Here is a 19535-nt window from a genome sequence, read left to right as displayed (position 1 = left end):
TTAGGTGTAAGGAATAATTTTTAGCATTACAGTTACCCACTTTCGCAGAGGAATAATAAATGTTGGCATCAGCATGTTTTTAAATTCACTGATTATTCTTTTACTTTTACTCTCGTATGTGTTTAAATATTTTGCTTGACACAGGAGTTATCAATTGCTTTTAACGAATGCTAATGAAGATTGAGATTTGAAATTCAATATTTCCCCCCTTTTTTTGCGTATGTGTTACTTTAATCAATGATCAGTTACAATAAGAGGGATTAGGACTTTACCCTATGTGGTTGTATCCTTTTGTTACTGTCTTCTGTCTCAAGATAAACAGCAAATATGTGGCACTGTATTCAGTGATGTAGTATTTGAATCCCAAATGTCTACTGTCATGTGAAGTAAATCGAACATTTCAACATGATTGATATTTATATAATTTGGCATCTACATATCTCAATTATCCATAAATCCAATTTTCTTGTAAATTGCTTTAATGGTGAGTAATTCAGTGTGGAACAATTTTTTGAGTGTGACCCTGGTAACTGCAATCTGGAAGTTATGAATTTCCTTGCATTCAAGAGCATGGATTCATAACTCATTGGGTACAGGAGCAGTTCTGAATCATGTTATGCCTAATGAACATAGTTAATCTTCCACGCATACAGGAACAGCGCTCAAAGAATTGACATAATCACAAATGCACTGATATTATGGCCATTTCATATCAAATTTAAAATCACCTTTGAAAACCAATTGTGTACATTTTAATAGGATATGAGTAAGCTCTAAGCAATATCGGCTTTTTGTATTTATAGATTTCTTGTGGGGAGCTCGGAAAGCCTCTGCATATCAGCTTTTTGTATTTATAGATTTCTTGTGGGGAGCTCGGAAAGCCTCTGAAATGTCCCCAAGATATCGGAACTAGTGTAATGTGTTTTTTGTTGTTGTTGCTGCCTTTTTATTAATTTATTTTAAGAGGCATTGCATTCTAGTATAAGTGGTGGACTTGTATTCACCTTATATTTCCACTGATTGCAACTTGTAACTTTGAGTGTAAAATAAGCAAACCAACTGGATCCTGGCGAGTTTTGGTTGTATGACAGTTGCAAGCATTTTTATATTTAAAAAAAAAAAAGTGGAATTTATAAATTTGCTTTTAGAGCTGTTGAAAGTAAATGGTAAACACACATCTCCCGAATGTTAAACAGTTGCGTTAGTGTACACTACATGGACAAAAGTATGTGGACACCCCTTCTAATTAGTGTGCTTGGTCATTTTAGCCACAACCATTGCTTAATAGGAGATTAAAATCGGGCATACAGCCATTCAATCACCACGTCAAACAGCAGTAGAATGGGTCGTACTGAAGAGCTTGGCGACTTTTGACGTGGTGCTGTCATATGATGCCTCCATTCAAACAAGTCAGTTTGTTAAAATTCTGCCCTGTAAGTGCTGTTCCTAGACATTTTACACTTCACAATAAGCAGTCATTCAGCCACAATGCTGTAGGCCACACTCACAGAACAGGACTGCCAAATGCTGAAGCGTCTGATCTTCATTGCACACTCACTACAGACTGTTCTGGAAGTAATACCAGCAAGATAATTGTTCATTAAGAGCTTCATTGAGTGAGTTTCCATGGCTGAGCCTTCAGATCGCTGTGTACAATGTCAAACGTCAACAGTAGTGGAGTAAAGCACAGATATTGGACACTCGAGCAGTGGAAATGCATTCTCTGAAGTGACAAATCACACTTACTCATCTTACAGTCTGACAAATTTGGGATTGGCAGATTAGAGGACAAAGCATTTTACCTTAATGCGTACTGCTGACTAATTTTTTGTGCAGGCAGAATAATGGTCTGTGGTTGTTTTTTTATGACCTGGACCCTTCCAATGAAAGGAAAACCTAATGCTAGTGCATACAATGACATTCTAGAGAATCCACATTTCGGGCACCAGTTTGGGGAAGGCCTTTTCCTGTTTCAGCATGATTGTGCCCATGTACAAAAAGTGAGGCCATAAAAAAAGTTTTCTGGGGTGCGCAACTCCATATTAATGCCCATGGTGTTGGAATTATATGTTCAACATGCACATATAGATGTGATGTTCAGGTGTAGTATATGTGATAATGGGTGGGTATCTGAACCCCCAGAAACTTTGTTTTACTGTACAGCCATGTTCTTGCATAAAGGCTTGCACTTTTTGTCCTGCAGTTGACAATGTGCACCGAACTCCCTACCACAAGGATATTTTCCAGATATGTCAATAGGACGCTGTGCTTACTTCCGCCACCAGTGTGATTAGCACTTTAATAAAAGTTCTTGAGGATGTTGCCTGGCCGAAGGGAAGGCAAGTGAACTGAAACTGTTAATGCATGACCTAGAACCTGAGGAATTTTTTGTAATGAACTGCGACAGGGATATGAAAATTGGCAGCTTGAAAACTTATAGTTATGAGAAAATGCTCTTTTCACAATAAATCGGCAAACTGTCTGGCACGGACAAACCTGTCCTAAACAGTGCAAAAAGCCCCTGTTTGATTTTCTGGCAAGGAAGAGTGTGAAATAGAAACCTATGCAATCCTGACCTGAAGGAATGAGAAATTGCCCGAGCTTTCCTTAATGTTTGCTGACTGTTGTGTAATGCTTCCAACTCTGCTAGGGTTGAAGGAGTTCAGGATTAGACAAACGTTCCCCCTGGGATACTGGTAGAATTCCTACTTGTATCTATTTCTTACAATGTCCAAAACCTTGACATATGTGGGTCTATATTTCTGTGTGTTGCTATTTTGCTCCCTAAGTTATTAATGGGGACTGATTCTGGTAATTTTCATTGTGCAGTCCTCTGAATTATCCTTTCTTTAAGTTTGAATGCACCAAAGGATTGATTACATGTAGTAGGAATATTCTGTATGGTGTATTGTATTCCGGTCTTGTCTCATTTCTGTGAAGTACTGTAGAGACGTTAGAGAAGAGGTATTTTCACATTCAATCCTGTGGCAGGTGGTTAGATTTACCCCCAGAAGACTCCTGTTTCGTGGTGTATTATTTGTCTTCAAAGAGCAGGGATCCTTCAATTGGGATATTGGCTAGACTATTTTTTGATTAGGAGTCTGCTGCCCAAGGGCACAATCTAAGGAGTTGCTTAGCCACTGCTGCTGAAAAGCTGTGGTATCCAGAGAGGTTTTACACAAAAATTCTCTGCCTCTCTGCTTAACCTCAATTCTTTACAGCAGGTAAGCAAAGTGTGGTATAGGTGCACTTGTCAGTCAAACCAAACATACTTCTTAATTTGAGGGTTAAAGGTCTTTGCTTTGTCTAGTGACTGGAATTTATACATTTATGTGGGAGTTGCAAATTGGACACTAATGTGAGTAACACTATTGAGCATATAGTAGCCATTATTTTAGTTAAATTCAGTATGTATTAAGGAAATGGAGTTTAAAGAACTACAATCTGTGGGGTGGGGGAGACCACCTGGCATATGGAGGGGAAGCTTCCAATGTCATACAATTGTTTAAAACACATGTAACTGAGGTGCTAGGATGTTTGTGTATTATATCTACGTGTATACTGTGGGGTTCAATAGCTTTGCTCAAAGTTTTGTAGTGGCCACAAAACCGCCTCTCTCAATTTGGGTATCAGTCATTTGTGTATATGAAGTTGGTCTGTGAAATGTAAGACAATGTTTTGTTATAAAGAAGTGTCCCACCTTGAAGTAATAGAACTATATAGTGGATACTAAAATTCCCTTAATTGATAGCCAGTGGATCAAGCATATGTGACGTAGGGGTTAAATGAGCTGCTAATTTCCTGTGTAATGTGACGAGGGGGATGGAGTCCAGCAAATAAGGAAACCACCTGTGGCTAGATCACTTAAATAACTTATTGTCTGAATTTATTTCAGTTAGTGGTGAAGTGCGCTGATGTATATCATTGCAAATGTACTGATTTTTGTATTAGAAATGTATTTTCTTCTGATGCAGTAGGCATATGTTGGAAGAAATGTGTTTTTTTAACTTCAATAGTATTTTTATTATTAATTTTTCAAAAATTATGGGGTACAGAAAGAAGAAAGGGATGGGGGGTAAGGAAAGGACACAAAATAAAAAGGGGAAGGATTGAAGGGGTACATAGTGGGGGGAACACATTAAACAATTCTGCTGTTAAACCATATTGAACACATGAGGGAGGGAACCTAATAGGATCCCTTCCAATTCGTGAAAGTTACACTGGTCGAATGGTCACCATGGAACTACTAATAGGGACATTGGGGAACTTCGCTAAGTGTAGGAGATGCAGGTAGTAAATCAGAGTCTATTCAGAAATGTGTTTTTTGAAGAAGGAAATGCCATGCGAATTAGACCTCCATTTGTGAGTGACCAAGACATCTTGTTAGCCTGAATGCACAGGATGGGATCTTTAGACTTTCATCCTGTGTCTTACAGAAATTGGAAATCTAATGGCAAGTAATTTAGTAAAGCACACATGGATGTAAATTTTGTGAAGTTTAAATTGCATTTAAATCCAAGTTTAGAGAACATATTACATCCTGATGCTAATCATTGAATGTGTAATATCTTAGACTTTGTGGTGCCAATTGGAAAAGGAGGTTGGTTTACACCCTGTCAACATGTATCAGAAAAAGTTTATAAAGAGCTCTGTTTGACCATGTAATGTATTATATAATCTGTACTTTTGGATGATTACTAGTGCCTCCAACTAGTCTGTAATGGTCCTTGTAAGGACCCCTGTGTCCTGTGACGAACAGATAAGAGCTTACACTCTAATCTGTTCCCTGGCTGTTCTGTGTTTAATCCAGCAGCTGTGCCAACGCTCTGCCCTCTACCAACCAGTTCTGATCCATAGCAAACGTTCAGGAGGTACCAGTACAGCAAAGAAGCACTACAGCAGCTATACCAGCTACCCAGGAGTAAGTGGTTCTAGGCACAATTGAAGGAGGCTAGTGATGACGGCCGAATTCTCCTACTACTATTGTTCAGTTGGCATTTACAAGTCGGCGAGTGTCTGATGGCAGGTGACACTAGTAGGAGTGTTCAGTTAGTCGGATACTGCCGGTTAGAAAGTAACAAAGATAAACTGTGTAACAGCCCTTCTTCTCCAACAGACCGGGTGGTGAAATAAGCCTTTCCGGTCACGCCACCATTTTGTGCATCCATGAATACTGCAAGGTCATACACCTGGATCGATTTTAAGAATCTGTGTGGTACACGATCGCATAAAATATTCAGATGGAGAGTTTTAAATATCCTAAATCCAAATAAGAATAAAAATTGGCTATAAAAAGGATAGGGAAACTTGGCTATTAAAAATGTTTCTGTAGGATCTGAAGATCAGATCGATAATACATGTAAAATGCAATTGGGCATGAATTTTTCTTGAACCAATGCATAACATAGTCCTGTATCTGCAGTTTAAATCTATTTTTAACTGATGCAATTGTAACTAGTAAAGACACTACCTTTGAGTAATTAGAATATGTAGAGTGCAGAAGTTGCGTTCTGACCGATATAAATGAGCTTTATTAATTCTTGCAGTAAAATTTAGGAAAACTGGTAAGAAGGAAATCTTGGCATTTTCAAACCACGCATCTCCATTCCTTTCTGTCAGTACTCAGTATATTGTCTGTAAGCAGTCTTGCCAGAATGGGGTAAGATGGGGAGAGTCTGGCAAGGGAAGGCAGATGGAAACATGGTGGTCCTTCTCAACAATAGGGCTAAAGACTTGCACAAATGTTTTAAGGAAAACTTCAGATCATCTGCCCTCCATCATCATCCTTTGTATAGCGCTATTAATTCCCAAGTGCTGTTCAGAGAACGCACTCGCATCACTCCCTGCCCCAATAGCTTAGTCTTAAATTCCCTAAACGCAGACAGACTAGGGCCAATTTTTGATAGCAGCCAATTAAACTAGTATGTTTTTGGATTGTGGGAGGAAACCAGTGGGCCTGGAGGAAACACACTCGAGCACCAGTGCTGTGGGGAAGAAGTGCTAACCAGTGAGCCACAGTGATACCCATATCAGACAATGAGGTCTTCAATTTAGCCACATGTGAAGCTGGGGCCTCATTTTGGGCAGCGGTTGTGAAACTAATGGTGGTGTGGCGGTAGTTGTTACTTGGAGGTATACTCAACCTATTTGCAGGATAACAGGCAGCTTAGTACCCAAAATCCGTCAGTTGGGGCCACTACATGGCATTATCTGACCTTTATGGGAACTACAGAGAAAAGTAAGCCTAATTTTTTAATGTGGTGAAGATATTGGATTTCCTTTCAAGATCTAAGTCCACACTAGCTGTCATGGTCTATAGTTCAATTGGAAGTAGCTTATGTGGTTAGCTCAGGTTAAGTCCTTGAATAATTCAAAAAGTCCAGATTAATTATGTCCCATGAGTCCTCCATCTGTTTTGCAGGAGATGAGTTTTTCCATATTGGGGGCCCTTGGGTTCCAAGAAACGATTGGGAAGTCTACAAGATCCTTTCTGGTTCCTGGTTTCCCCACCCTGTCCATGTACCCACATAAGACAATGGCTATCTTTCAGTGTCTTAAGGAGCTTCACTGAAACAGATGGTCAAATTGTTACCGATGGAGCAGCATTTCAGGGGATAACCTTTTTAGGAGGATATCGCATGGTTCTTGTCCTCAAACCACTTAATCGTATGTGTCGACATTTTAAGGTAGAGTGAATTGCTGATCATAGTGCCACTATAGTAAAAAGTAACTTCATGACTGCTTATGATCTCAAATAGCCTTATATACATTTTCCATACACCCTTATCAACAGGAGTATCTGCAATTTTCAGCATTTTCTGTTGAGTGAGTCTACCATTTGGACTCTACTGGATCCTTAATCTTCACTATTAATTTCCACTAAGGTGAATACAGTTGCAGGAGATGGATGTTCACCTAACCCCATGCTTAGTCAAAAATCTGGTAATCCCTTCTTGAAAGCTAATAAGAACATAGATCTTTGCTTACGCACCACAAATGTTGTTTTGGCTAGTTGCCTACGCTGAGGATCAGTGTTATCGTTTTCCTATAAGCCTTTTAAGCATACTCGATCATTTTACCACCTGAAAATGTACACACTGACATCCTTGGAGACCATTCCATTATATCTTGTTCATATCAATATAACTAAGCTTGTATTGTAAAGCAATGATCGCTAAACTGAATGTCTTTAGAAATTCACCCTGGGGCACTCAGACAAGCAAGCATAGGTAATATTATTGTATGACCACTTTCATAGCACCTGTGTGCTTTGTTGCCCGTCTCCCCCAACATATCACATTCTCCAGTGCTTTATTTGACCTTGTATATGCTGTCTCCAGGAATGTGTGCTTTTGCTGCTATATAGTAAAGCTGTAAGTGTGGGAGAGCCAGACTTCCTTTGTGTCTCAATGTTCTGAGGTCGAAGTTTTTTTAGTACTTATCTGTTGCAAGTACAATGTGAAGTTTTTTTGGACAAGTCCTTTATCAATGTTCCTTTCAATCTGTTATATCTGTTGCATAATTGAAGCCTTTGACACATAAGTAAATTGTGTGAGCTAGGAAAATGTTGGAAAATATTTACCTCATCCTTAGATATAGGATCCATTTAGTCCTAGTTTAAACTTTTTTGTGGGGGTTTGAATTAATTTTTTTTATAAATTCTTGCAATAGCAATCAAAGGGTTTCCTAAACATAATAGTAGATTTGAAGTTGGATTGGTAAGGAAAGTAACAATGTGTAATCTGCCCATACTACCCTCAGTTAAAGGAAGCTAAGCCAAAAGTTACTCTTGAAAAGTTCCAAGTTTCCTATTTTTGCCATGCTATGATATATTATTTGGAGCCTTGTTATAAAGATTGTACCCCAGATTAAAATGTGCATTATTTGTAATTCGAATTGCAGTTAATTAACCTATAGGTTAAATACGGTGGTGTTCACATTCCTCTTGTGATGTTTTAATTAACAATACAGAAAGCACATTCAACATACTTTCAGTGGAATTTATAATGCGTGTTCTATTTACACTGTAGGTACAAGGTGTATAGTTTATTATGAAATTTGTTTTTGATCATTAATGTGCATACAGTACGCCCATTGGCTAAGTGCTTAAAGAGAAACACACTTGAGGCTAATTTATCAATGAAGACAGTGTACAATTTCAATTTGGTCTGTGGGTAAACAAATTGATGGCATATTCCCCTTCCTCCTTTTATCTGTTTCCCCTTACTAGTGTTATAACCCATTTTGAAGTATTGTCAGTAGTTTGATTTGGTTCAGTGGATTATAACTCTTCTGACCTATTCTGACATTTTAGTGTAATTGTGTTATATGTATGCGTTTTTGAAGGTAATTGAATCAACGTTCATAAAATCTATATAACCAGGTTTATGCATTCTTTTTTTCTTCATGCCATTAGCCAGTATTCCTATTACCTTGTGTTAGCAGTTCTCGGATGACACAGATATAGTAAGCAGCAATCTGTGATAGTGTCTGTGTATTAGCTTAGCTAGTTATGTGACTTACAGGGCAGCATGTGAGAGGGTCAGCACCATGAGTGAGGTGAAGTGTGGCTCTCATGCAAGGCTAGCATTAGTCTGCTCCTGGCAGGCTGATCATCATTTTTTATTTATATAGTGCCACTGATTCCGCAGCGCTTTACAGAGAACTCACATCAGTCCCTGCCCCATTGGAGCTTAGTTTAATTCCCCTAACATACACAAACAGAGAGACTAGGGTCAATTTTTGATAGCAGCCAATTAACCTAGTATGTTTTTGCAGTGTGGGAGGAAACCCACGCAAACACAGGGAGAACATACAAACTCCACACAGATCAGGCCATGATGCAGTATAATTGTATGAAAACGATATCAAACCAATTTCAGAACTTGTTGGATTAAAATAGAGACTGAGATTTATTTTAAACATGCACTTTAATACATTTAATGTTTTTTCCCATTATTTTGACATTTTTAGGGTCCAGTGAAAAGGATGGTCCAAAACGTAATGGTATCCAAAGAAGAGATGGTAAGCAAGAAAACTATTTGAGTCCTCCCCACTTCATATTTTTCTTTCAATAATCTGTTATGTTCTTTTGACACTAAACATACTCCTTTTTACACCATTGCATTTCTTTTATTGACATTCTTCTGTTTCGACTTGCACATGGAGTGTATGTGAGCAAGCCTTTAGATTATGGTAAAATATATCCAGAAAGAGAGCAGGAGATGCCTTTACACTCATTCTGGATTGAGAGCTTGCAAGCAACATTAAAAATACAAGTGACCAAATAGATCTTTGGTACTTAAGGCCTCCATACAGTGTTTGTCTTTTTCCAACTTAATTGTCTGTAGCCACCGTTCTTTTAAGACCAAGTCACTCTGCAGAGTGAGAAATATTATGCATCCTTACATTCATATATATCAGCTGAAAAAGAAAATACCTTAATTTTCATTTTATATTCTGTTTTAGGTTTTGGTGGTGAAAATGGAAATGAATGGAAAGGGTTTTCAGGCAGAGATGGTAGGTGCATGTACTAACTGGATTCTTGATAGGAATGCAGATTTAGCCGTGTTTAATATTAGCAGGTGGATTTTTTTAATGTTCTATAAAAAGAATAAAATAATCCTTATATGGCGTGCTTTTATTCAACTAATATAAGAGGTGTGTGTAGTTGTTGCTGACCCAAGATTCTGAGATTCCCTTTAAACAGTATAAATATTCATAGTCAGTGCTGTAAATTCACAACCTCATCAAGTTTCTGAAATCTCAACCTATTCATTCACATCAGATTAGTAAATCTAAAAACAATATTTTATTATGAATTATAAACCTTCATAAAATTATATAGAAGATGTTTACAATAAAATATGCACTATGCAGCAAAAGTTATCAAGGAAAATACTTCAGGGATAATTAAGTTTCACCAGACCCGCAGAAGTTCTTTAAGAAGGAAGACGTCTGGGTGATCTTTGCTGTCCTTCAGTAGCGCTCCAATCTTTAGTCAATCTAGCTGAACCATACATCCTAGCCAGTTCTGACACTTGGTTCTTCCAGGTCACTCAGTCGCTCTCTTCTTCAAATGCAACCTTTTATTTAGTCTTCTGCCACCATACAAACTATTTAGTAAGACATTGTCCTGAAAGGAGTCTAATTACTGGAGATGTATCCCTGAATTGTTGGACTGCAACTTAGTGCTCTCTGGCAGAGTAGTACTTTCAATAGACAAAGAAAAACAATGTTATACATAACTTATAAATTAAGGTACACCCTACATATATTAAAAAGCTGCAGTTAAACACAGAATTTGGGGTTATTATAGGAGTGCGCATCCTGGCGGGACTAACCTTTATTTGAACCTGTTAGTACTTCAGCAACAGAAGAAATAATAACATAGTTGCCTACTCTCCCGAAATGTCCGGGAGACTCCCGAATTTTTGCGAGTTCTCCCAGACTCCCGAGAGAGCAGGCAAAAATCCCGGAACCAGCATCTCCCCGTTGTTGTAGATGGTGGGGGCGGGGCTAACCGCGGCATCGTGGCTCCGGCCCCTGCTGCGATTGGCCAGAATTTTCTAAGATTGACAGGGGCGGAGCCTAACGATGTCTCGCGTGTGGCCACGCCCCCTCGACAGACCCCCCCTACTGGACAGCTGGCCTCAAAAGTAGGTAAGAATGAATAATAAGTACCCCTGACTAAAGTCCATTCCTTGTGTGAAACGAGGCACAGTAAAGTTAGGAAAAAGTTAATGCTTGATTTGTCATGCTGAGGTTCAGGAAGCAGCCAATGGCGCCATATGAGGAGGCACTTCAAATCTAATTTGTAAATTTGAAAGAGCCCAATGCTCAAGCTATGGTTGTCTATGCCCGTAGTCTCCAATGTCCCCATTGTATGACAGAGAAAATGGTCCTAGGGGGGTTTTCTTGGTTTGTCCTGAGCCATTTAGTTCCAGTGAAGGGAAATCTTAACGCTACAGCAAACAATGACATTCTTGAGAATTGTGTGATTCCAACTTTGTGCAGTCTCCAGTGTCCCCCATTGGATTCAGAAAAGGTTTAACAGATGTTCAAAAATCATCTTAATCCTCCTGCACCAAAATTTACAGTTGGCTGTTCGTATTTGGGTAGGAAGTGTTCTCCTGGCATAGGCCAATTCCAGATTCGTCTGTCAGACTGCCGATGGGATGGTGAAGTGTGATTTGTCACTCCAGAGAATGCTTTTCCACTGCTACAGAGTCCAAAGGTGTTGTATTTTTTACAACACTCCTATTGACGTTTGGTATTGCACGTGGTAATCTTTAGGCTCTGGTGCAGCTGCTTAGCCATGGAATCCCAATCCATGAAACCGTTCTTGTGCTGACAATACCTTTTATAGTCAGTTTGAAGATCAAGGCTTTTTTTTTTTTTTTTTTTTTTTTTTTTTTTTTTTTAAGTTCTATAGCGTCTTGCTGTTTTGTTCAGTGAGCTTGTGTGGGCCTATCTTTGTTGCTCCTAGACGTTTCCACTTCACAATAAGAGTCTGTGTTCTCACCAGCACCTATTTCCCAGGGGTTCCAACTTGCTGATTTTAGTTACCACCCGACTCTTGGCGCAACATAGTCCTGTTATACTAGAATAAACCATTTTCTCCTGTTTTAACAGGCCCTATGTAAGCACTACAGCCAGCAGTGTGTATTGGACTAGTCATGGCAGGTGTGGGCAATAACCTCCAACATTTTTCAATATTTCAAAATATTACTGTCCTTACCCGGCTGATAACTTTTTTGGGGGAGGACACTGATAGCACTTAAAGTTGGTTATCTGAGCAGCTCTTGGAAGGTAGAAATTTGACATTGAAAGGAGGCATCATATGACAGTGCCACGTTGGTAGTTGCTGAGCTCTTTCACTAGAATGGTTGTACAGTAATGATTTACATTGGTGATTGCAAGGCTGAATGTTTGATTTTATGCACCTGTTAGCAATGGGTGTGGCTGGTATGGCCAAACACAAATTAGAAGGGATGTTCACATACTTCTGTTCTTTTAGTCTGTTAATACTGTCTTTTTTTTTTTTTTCCCGAATGTTTATAGGACAGTTATGTTGCTATGCAGCTGGTACCATATATAATATTTGATTTAACAGAGAGCTTACTTATTGTTGTTTCAAAATATTGTTTAATGGCTAAATATGTATGGATCTTTTAAGGATATAAAAATGTATTTTGTTTTATCTGCTTTGGTGTTTGATATACAAGTAATATAAACTGCTCTCAACGCTCTACCGTTTTACTTTTCTGTTTGCGTGTTTATTTTTACAGCGGTTTAATTTACATGCTTTTAACTGACTTTAAAGCAGTATTGTAATGCCAATGGGTACACCCCTCACTGTCATGTTTAATAATTTTCTCCTCAGTACAATGCAGCATTTGAGGTATTTTAAATGGTGGATTTACTTGCTCTTAAATAGTTTAAAACACATTTCCTTTTATTTATCCTTATTTTTTTTGCTTTTTGTGCAGTTGGATAGTTATGCGAGTCTTAGTGCAGCCTAAAAACGATGTGTGTACTTCTGCAGATGTGATGGTATGTTTTTTGTTTTTTTTCACTCTGGTAAATAGGTTTTAACAATGAAAACACTGGCTTTGGGTCAAGGGGACGAAGAGGAGGACGGGGTGGTTCCTTCGATTCTGGTATGTTACAAATATATAGATGCTTTAGGAAATGTTTCTCCTAATCTTGTTCCATATGTTCTAAAGAATAGATGATATATGTATAGTGGATATATATCGATCTCTATCTCTTGAGAAAACGTTTCTCATCTCTTGTGCCATATGCCCTGAACTGATTGTTGCACACTACCATCTTGTAGATTTAAATACTTGCTAGGATCCAACGTCTATATCAACTCTTCTGCAACTGGCTGTGTGTGGATTCTTGGGTGCTGCTCTTTGCTGTATATTGTGTTCTGGCTCCTTCATTCTGTTTCTATGGTTTCATCTGCTACATTGGTGCCGATGTAGGAAGATGCCAGAAAAATATTTAAAACTGAGCCTAGATGGGTAATTCAGTGACTGATAGGAGAACTTCAAATCTCCACAAAATCTTAAAAATAAGAAAAACGCACCAATGGTCCGTTAAAAACAACAACTTTCCTTTGCAATACCGTATATACTCGTGTATAAGCCGAGTTTTTCAGCACATTTTTTATGCTGAAAAAGCCCCCCCTCGGCTTATACTCGTCAATAAGTTTTCCCAGTTTTCTGTGGTCCTCGGCTTATATTCGGGTCGGCTTATACTCGAGTATATACGGTATATTAATTTATTATGTACATTGAACTATGCATTTGCTTGTTTAGTAGGATATGTGGTTTGGGTAAATTTTAGTTTTTTGGTTGATTTGACTAATTTGAATACATGTGGCACACGTTGGGTATACCACGATGTTGTATGTATAATGGGGCCTCAGCGGATCAGTTATGCAGAGCAGCCACCTGGTCCTCGGTCCATACTTTCACAAAATTTTACCAATTTAATGCTTTTGCGTCTACAGACGCCTCTTTTGGCCGTAGTGCTCCACGTTGTGGGATATCGGAGCGGTCCCACCCCTCAGAGGGGCTGCTTTAGTAAGTCCCCATGGTTAAGCAGTGACCCCCAGATGGATGAAAGAGAAAAGAGGATTTATACTTACGATAAATCGGTTTCTCTGATTCCATCTGGGGGACACTGCATTCACTCCCTTCTGCTTTCTTCTGTGTGTCTTGGTTGATTGGCCTATCTTCTTGGGGCTTTTGTAATCAAACTGAGTTCCGTTGGGGGTTGGCAGGGGGAGGGGCCTGTCGGCAGTTAAAGAAATTAACTATTTAGGTGCCAAACTCCTCCCTACTTTACTCACCCTGCTCAACCCCATGGTTAAGCAGTGTCCCCCAGATGGAATCAGAGAAACAGATTTATCGTAAGTATAAATCTTTTTTTTTTATTTAGGTGACCGTGGTGATGCTGGTAACAGAAGAGACTTTGCAACAAGAGGTGAGACTTTACTATTTGGGTTTATGGATGTTTCCATTGTGAAAAGTTCTTGAAATGATTGTATCAGGATCAGTCCCTCCAATAGGGGACAGAATTACATGTACTAGGATTACATCTTGCCTGAATGAACCCATTAGTTATTCCCCTGAAAGCGCTACCCCCCCTCCTTTCTCTGTTCAGTTGACCAATTAGCGCACATGTCCTGAATTTAGCCTCAATATATCTTCGCTTTCAGTCTGTTTCTAGTACAAAGTGTTTAGAAAATACAGTTGAACAAACATTGAACAACATTTAAAGACATCAAGAAATAATCTACATCTACACCAACCTGAATCTGTACTTCTAACTGCAGTGAACATTGCAGCTAGGTATTTCTTTAAATTTCCCTGTTTCTTCCTTTTATTAAATCCCAATGTTTAACAAATTGCTTTTCATTCTCTCCTTTCATAGCATTATCTTTAGAACTATATCATCCTTCACCCTTCCTGCAAGACACCCCTTTGTTCACATTGCCCCATCATTAATCATCTCATATCTATTTAACACTCATGAACTTTTTTCCTATTTATACTCACAAACTGGAACAGCCTCATCTCTGTGCCAGAAAAAGAAAGGTCACACATCTTTTATTTCTCTCTCTGCTTCTATTACCTTCTACTACCATAAACCAGCAAACCCCACCTCACTTGTCTCTGTCTCTGCAAAGTGCTTAAATTGTGCCCTTTGGAATGCACACTCTGTTTGTAACAAACGTCAATTTCACAACCAGCAAAGGAAGGGGTTCTTTACAGTAAGGGCAGTCAAGATATGGAATTCATTGCCAAGGCAGGTTGTGATGGCAGATTCAATAGATATGTTTAAGAAAGGGTTAGACAAATTTTTAGCGGAAAGGTGTATCCAGGGATACGACCGTTAATTTAAAATGAAGGATAGTAGTGGATATAGGGTAAAAATAGGACTGCAATATTGAGTCTGGGGGGATTTTCACAATTGAAACAGATTGGCGGTTGCTTACTCTGGATTAATTTCAAATATAAGTGCAGGATCGCAGGAGATCCAAAATAGGTTGAACTTGATGGACTGGTGTCTTTGTCAACCTCATCAACTATGTTATTTTACTATGTCACACTATGCATGAGCTCTTCCTCTTAAACAACCAAAACCTTCTGGCAATAATAGAAGCATGGCTTATACAATCACAATGTCTCTCGGCAGTTTCACATGGTGGGCTCCTGTTTCACCCAGACCTGGACAAGGAGGTCGGGTGAGATGACTTCTCTCCACAGTGCACTTTCTCAGTTCTACCAAATGTCCCATCACTCACATCTTTTGAAGTACACACTGAAGTACACACTATTCAGAATTTTAGTCTGCTGTGATCTATCGCCATCTAGACCACACCAACAATTTCTTGAACATTTCTGTCCATGGGTCCCTCACTTCTTCACTTTCAGCGTTCCCACCATAATCATGTGTTATTTCAATCTCCCCATTGCTAATCCACGCTCCAGTGCTGCTCCAAACTAGTGGGTTGAATCCCTATACTTACTTGGATGGCCACTGCCTTGATCTTTCTCTAGACTATGCTCAATTTCTGATTTCTTTAACACTTTTTTCCCTTTCTCAGATCATCACCTTATCAGCTACACGCTCATCTATATAGTGGGACATTGTATATTGTTAGATACTCTGCTCTCACATATAGCAATTGGTCAGGGATACTATCTTTTGACAGTCATAGATTAGTTAGTATCTTCTGATTATTCTTGTGTGTCTGCTGGTTGCTATTGGCTGTACTGTACTTTTAAAATCTCTGATAAGGGAAAGTACCCAAAGTCAAATATTATACTTGTTCTAAGTGTAATACTAAATTGCCTAGTGAACAACTGGACCAGGGGGCGCTCTATTCTGACTGCGCTGGGGATGCCGTGGCGGTGCAGTCTAAAAACACTGCCTTAATTTTCACCGAAATTCCAGCGTGGGCGGCTGCCCTGACGCAGGGGGTTGGTGCTTTGGCCCAACTGCTTTCTAAGCCCTCAGAAATTCCAGTGGTTGCAGCAGTTCTCCCTTCAACCTCTGGAACGTCTGACCCTCTTAATTCGGGGGTAGCTGCAGGGAGTGCCGAGTCGGTTAAGTCAGGACTGGTTGGTCATGCCTCTGCTGTGCCGTATCAGGCCCCCCTTATGGGTGAGTCGGCGTGGTCCGCATCTTTGGTTAAGGGTCTAGATCGGTTAAACCGATTTTTAGAAAAGCCTAGACAGTTACCTAAAAATAAGACACAGATCAGCAAATCCTCTTTTGACACACTGATTCGGATCAGAAGAGGAGGAGGAAGTTGTGGAGGACTCTGATTCCGCTCAGGCGGATTTGGAGGAGTCATCTAGATATCAGGGTATTGGTGGCCTGGTATAATAGCAGTGCGTCAGACCCTGGGGTTCCTGCAATTGGATGAGATTAGATCTACTGATCGGAGTCTTTTTAAGAAGGCTGCGAGACAGGCGGTTAGGTTTCCTTCTTCTGCTGAATTAAGAGACATTGCAGAAGCATCTTGGAAACAACCAGACAAAAAGTTTGCTGTTCCAAGAAGGTATTTGTCGTTATACCCTCTGCAGGAGGAGGATATAACTCGTTTGGGAACAGGTTCCAAGAGTAGATACTTCTGTGGTGCGGTTAGCTTGCCTGACTACGCTGCCTGTTCCAGGGACAGCTTCATTGCAGGACCCGACTGACTAAGTTAGTCTCTCCCTTTTTCCAGCGGAGTGTTATTTGGGCCAGAATTGGATTCCATGATTTCTCAGGCCACAGGTGGGAAAAGTACTATTTTGCCAGAAAATGCGCCAAGGTCTAGGACTCTAAGTTTAGTTCATTCAGACCGTCCTTTCGTGGGAATTCGTCTGGCAGAGTCCAGATTGTCTGGAGGCAGGAGAGACTCTCTCCGAGGAAGGTCTTCCTCCTCCTCCTCAGGCCATCCCTCTTCCAACCTTCCGGATAATCCAGGCAGCATGAGTCCCACCCTCCACTGTTAGCAGCGGCGGGTGTGGGGGGACGTCTGCTGCTGTTCAGGGGGCAGAGTCATCGGGGGACAGCTGGGTTTGTGGGATCATGACAAGAGTTTTCATGATGGTCTTGGTGGGCCCAGCTCCTCTTGGGTTTGTTTTAAACCGCTTTTCCTGCCATCCACAGAAAAGACAAGCAATGCTTCAGTGTTTCTCTTTGCTTTTTTTTTGCAGGGAGTTATCATAAAAGTTCCGGAGGACCAAAAGAATCGGGGTTTTACTCCAGCCTCTGGTCTAAAAGCGGGATAAGTCTTTCAGGCCAGTATTGTTCATCGGGTAGCTTCACTTCGTATGGAATTACTGAAAATTGTCATCTGTCAGAGGGTATTTCTTTCAGTGGACAAGGAAAACTCCTTGTAAGGTTTGACAATCCAGGTCTTGATAGGCCTGAGGTCGTCGGTTCTAATGTACATGTGCCTGCTAGGGAAGTTTCTGGGTTTCAGGTTAACCAGGATATAGTCGTTCCAGTGTTCACAGAGGACTCTCAGGGACCTGGAACAGGAATATTGGAACATTTGGATGTGGTCAGAGCACTGCGATCTTATGTGAAGAGGAAGTCTAAAATTCGCAGCGTAGATTCTTTGTCTTGTTTGATTTTTCAAGACGTGGTTGGCCAGCTTTTAGGCAGTCTATTGCTAGATGGCTTACATTGCTTTTTAGCAGGCTTATGTCAATGCTACCCGTCCTGTATCAGATCGTAGGGCTGCCCATTCTACCCGTTCTGTGGGGGTGTCTTGGGTGGCGCAAAATGGGGCATCAGTGTATCAGTTATGCAGAGCAGCCACCTGGTCCATACAAAAATTTACCAATTCAATGTTTTTGCGTCGGCAGACGCCAGTTTTGGCCGTAGTGTTCTATGTGCTGGGCTATCGGAGCGGTCCCACCCTTCAAGGGGGCTGCTTTAGAAAGACCCCATGGTAGCAGTGTCCCCCAGAATGGATGAAAGAGAAAATAGGATTTATATACTTATGATAAATCTTTTTCGGATTCCTTCTGGGGGACACTGCATTCCCTCCCTTCTGCTCTTTCTGTGTGTTCTTGGTTGATTGGCCTATCTTCTTTGGAGCTTGATATTAAACTAAAGCACTTGGGGTTGGCAGGGGGAGGGGTCTGTCGGCAGCTCTAGGTTAACTAGTTAGGTGCCAACTCCTACCTCCCCTCACTCAACCCCATGGGAGCAGTGTCCCCCAGAAGGAATCAGAGAGAGAAATTTATAGTAAGTATATAAATCCTATTTTCTACATTCTCCTCCCCTGATATCACAGTTGCTAATTTTCACCATACCTTATCAACAGCCCCCGATCAAGTGGCTACAGCAACTCTTCACACTGTAAACTTCGATGTCAGCTGTGGCACACTAAAGTATCATGAAACCTTCAAAAACTTTCTTGTAAAGCAGAACGTCACTGACTTAAATCTCGTAACTCTAATGATTTCCTCACATGTACTGCTATCTACCACTCTTATCAAAATGCCTTGGACACTGCAAAACATACTTCCAATCCCTGCTCAGACTTCTAACCCAAAATGCATTTTTAACACTTTTAGGTCTCGCCTCTCCTAATCCTTCCCACCCCAAACCCTCCAACTACTATACTATCAGTGTCCAAGGTCTTGCTTCCTACTTCAAGGACAAGATTGATTAGACCTGACTTAAAATTTAATCTTCCTCGACAAGCAATCAGCTCAGTACCTTCCCTGAGCCCTCTGACACATCTCTTTATTTGATACCACAAATGAAGATGAAGTATCTATTCTCATCTTCTCTTTTTACTCTACCTCATCCTTTTGGTCCTATTCCCTTACAATTCAGTAGATCCCTGTCACCTGTGCTCATTCCACCTCTAACGAAAATCTGTAATTGTGCTCAGTACCGGTAACTTTCCTTCATTTTTCAACCATGCAGTGATTATTCCTATTCTGAAAAAAAAAAAAAAAATTCTAACCCAAGCATGCTTTCAAATTACTGTCCCATCTCTCAGCTCCCATGCCCGTCCAAGCTTCTAGTAAGAATTTCCTACACTCTCTCCTCGCATGCTTTCTTTCTGCAAACAACTTATTGGATCCTCTTAAGTCAGGCTTTTGTTCTCAAAACTCCAGAAACTGCGTTGACCAAGGTTGTCAATGATTTGATCACTGCTAAACCTAAAGGCCATTACTCTCTTCTAATTCTCCTGGATCTTTCTGCTGCATTTGACACTGTAGACCACTCTTCTCATACAAATATTATAATCCCTAGGTTTTCAAGACAATCCTATCCTTGTTCTCATCTTGCCTATCTTATCGCTCTTTCAGTGTTAATTTCTCTGGAGCTACCTCTGCTCCACTTCCCTTATCAGTTTGCATACCACAAGGCTCAGTACTAGGTTCTCTGTTGTTCTCTACACCACTTCTCTTGGAAAACTAATAAGCTCCTTTGGATTTCTTTATCATCTATGCAGATGATACACAAATGTTTCTATCCTCTCCTGATCTCTCGCC

The 19535-nt window shown here is 40.2% G+C and overlaps 1 protein-coding gene across 2 annotated transcripts in view; it reads left to right on the top strand.

Annotated features, from left to right (window-relative positions):
- Positions 1-19535, top strand: part of DDX4 (DEAD-box helicase 4) — a 100506-nt gene that overhangs the window by 20984 nt on the left and 59987 nt on the right. Inside the window, exons 6-9 of one of the 2 annotated variants that reach the window (XM_075183497.1) lie at positions 8974-9024; positions 9469-9519; positions 12591-12662; positions 13954-13998. In XM_075183497.1, coding sequence (XP_075039598.1) covers positions 8974-9024; positions 9469-9519; positions 12591-12662; positions 13954-13998 — 219 coding nt within the window. The remainder of the gene's footprint in view (positions 1-8973; positions 9025-9468; positions 9520-12590; positions 12663-13953; positions 13999-19535) is intronic. The other variant, XM_075183506.1, reaches the window with a different exon arrangement.

The sequence above is a fragment of the Mixophyes fleayi genome, chromosome 1, assembly GCF_038048845.1.
Source record: "Mixophyes fleayi isolate aMixFle1 chromosome 1, aMixFle1.hap1, whole genome shotgun sequence".
Lineage (NCBI taxonomy): Eukaryota > Metazoa > Chordata > Amphibia > Anura > Limnodynastidae > Mixophyes > Mixophyes fleayi.
Note: the sequence above shows the minus strand (reverse complement) of the source record. Positions and strands in the feature narration are given on the sequence as shown.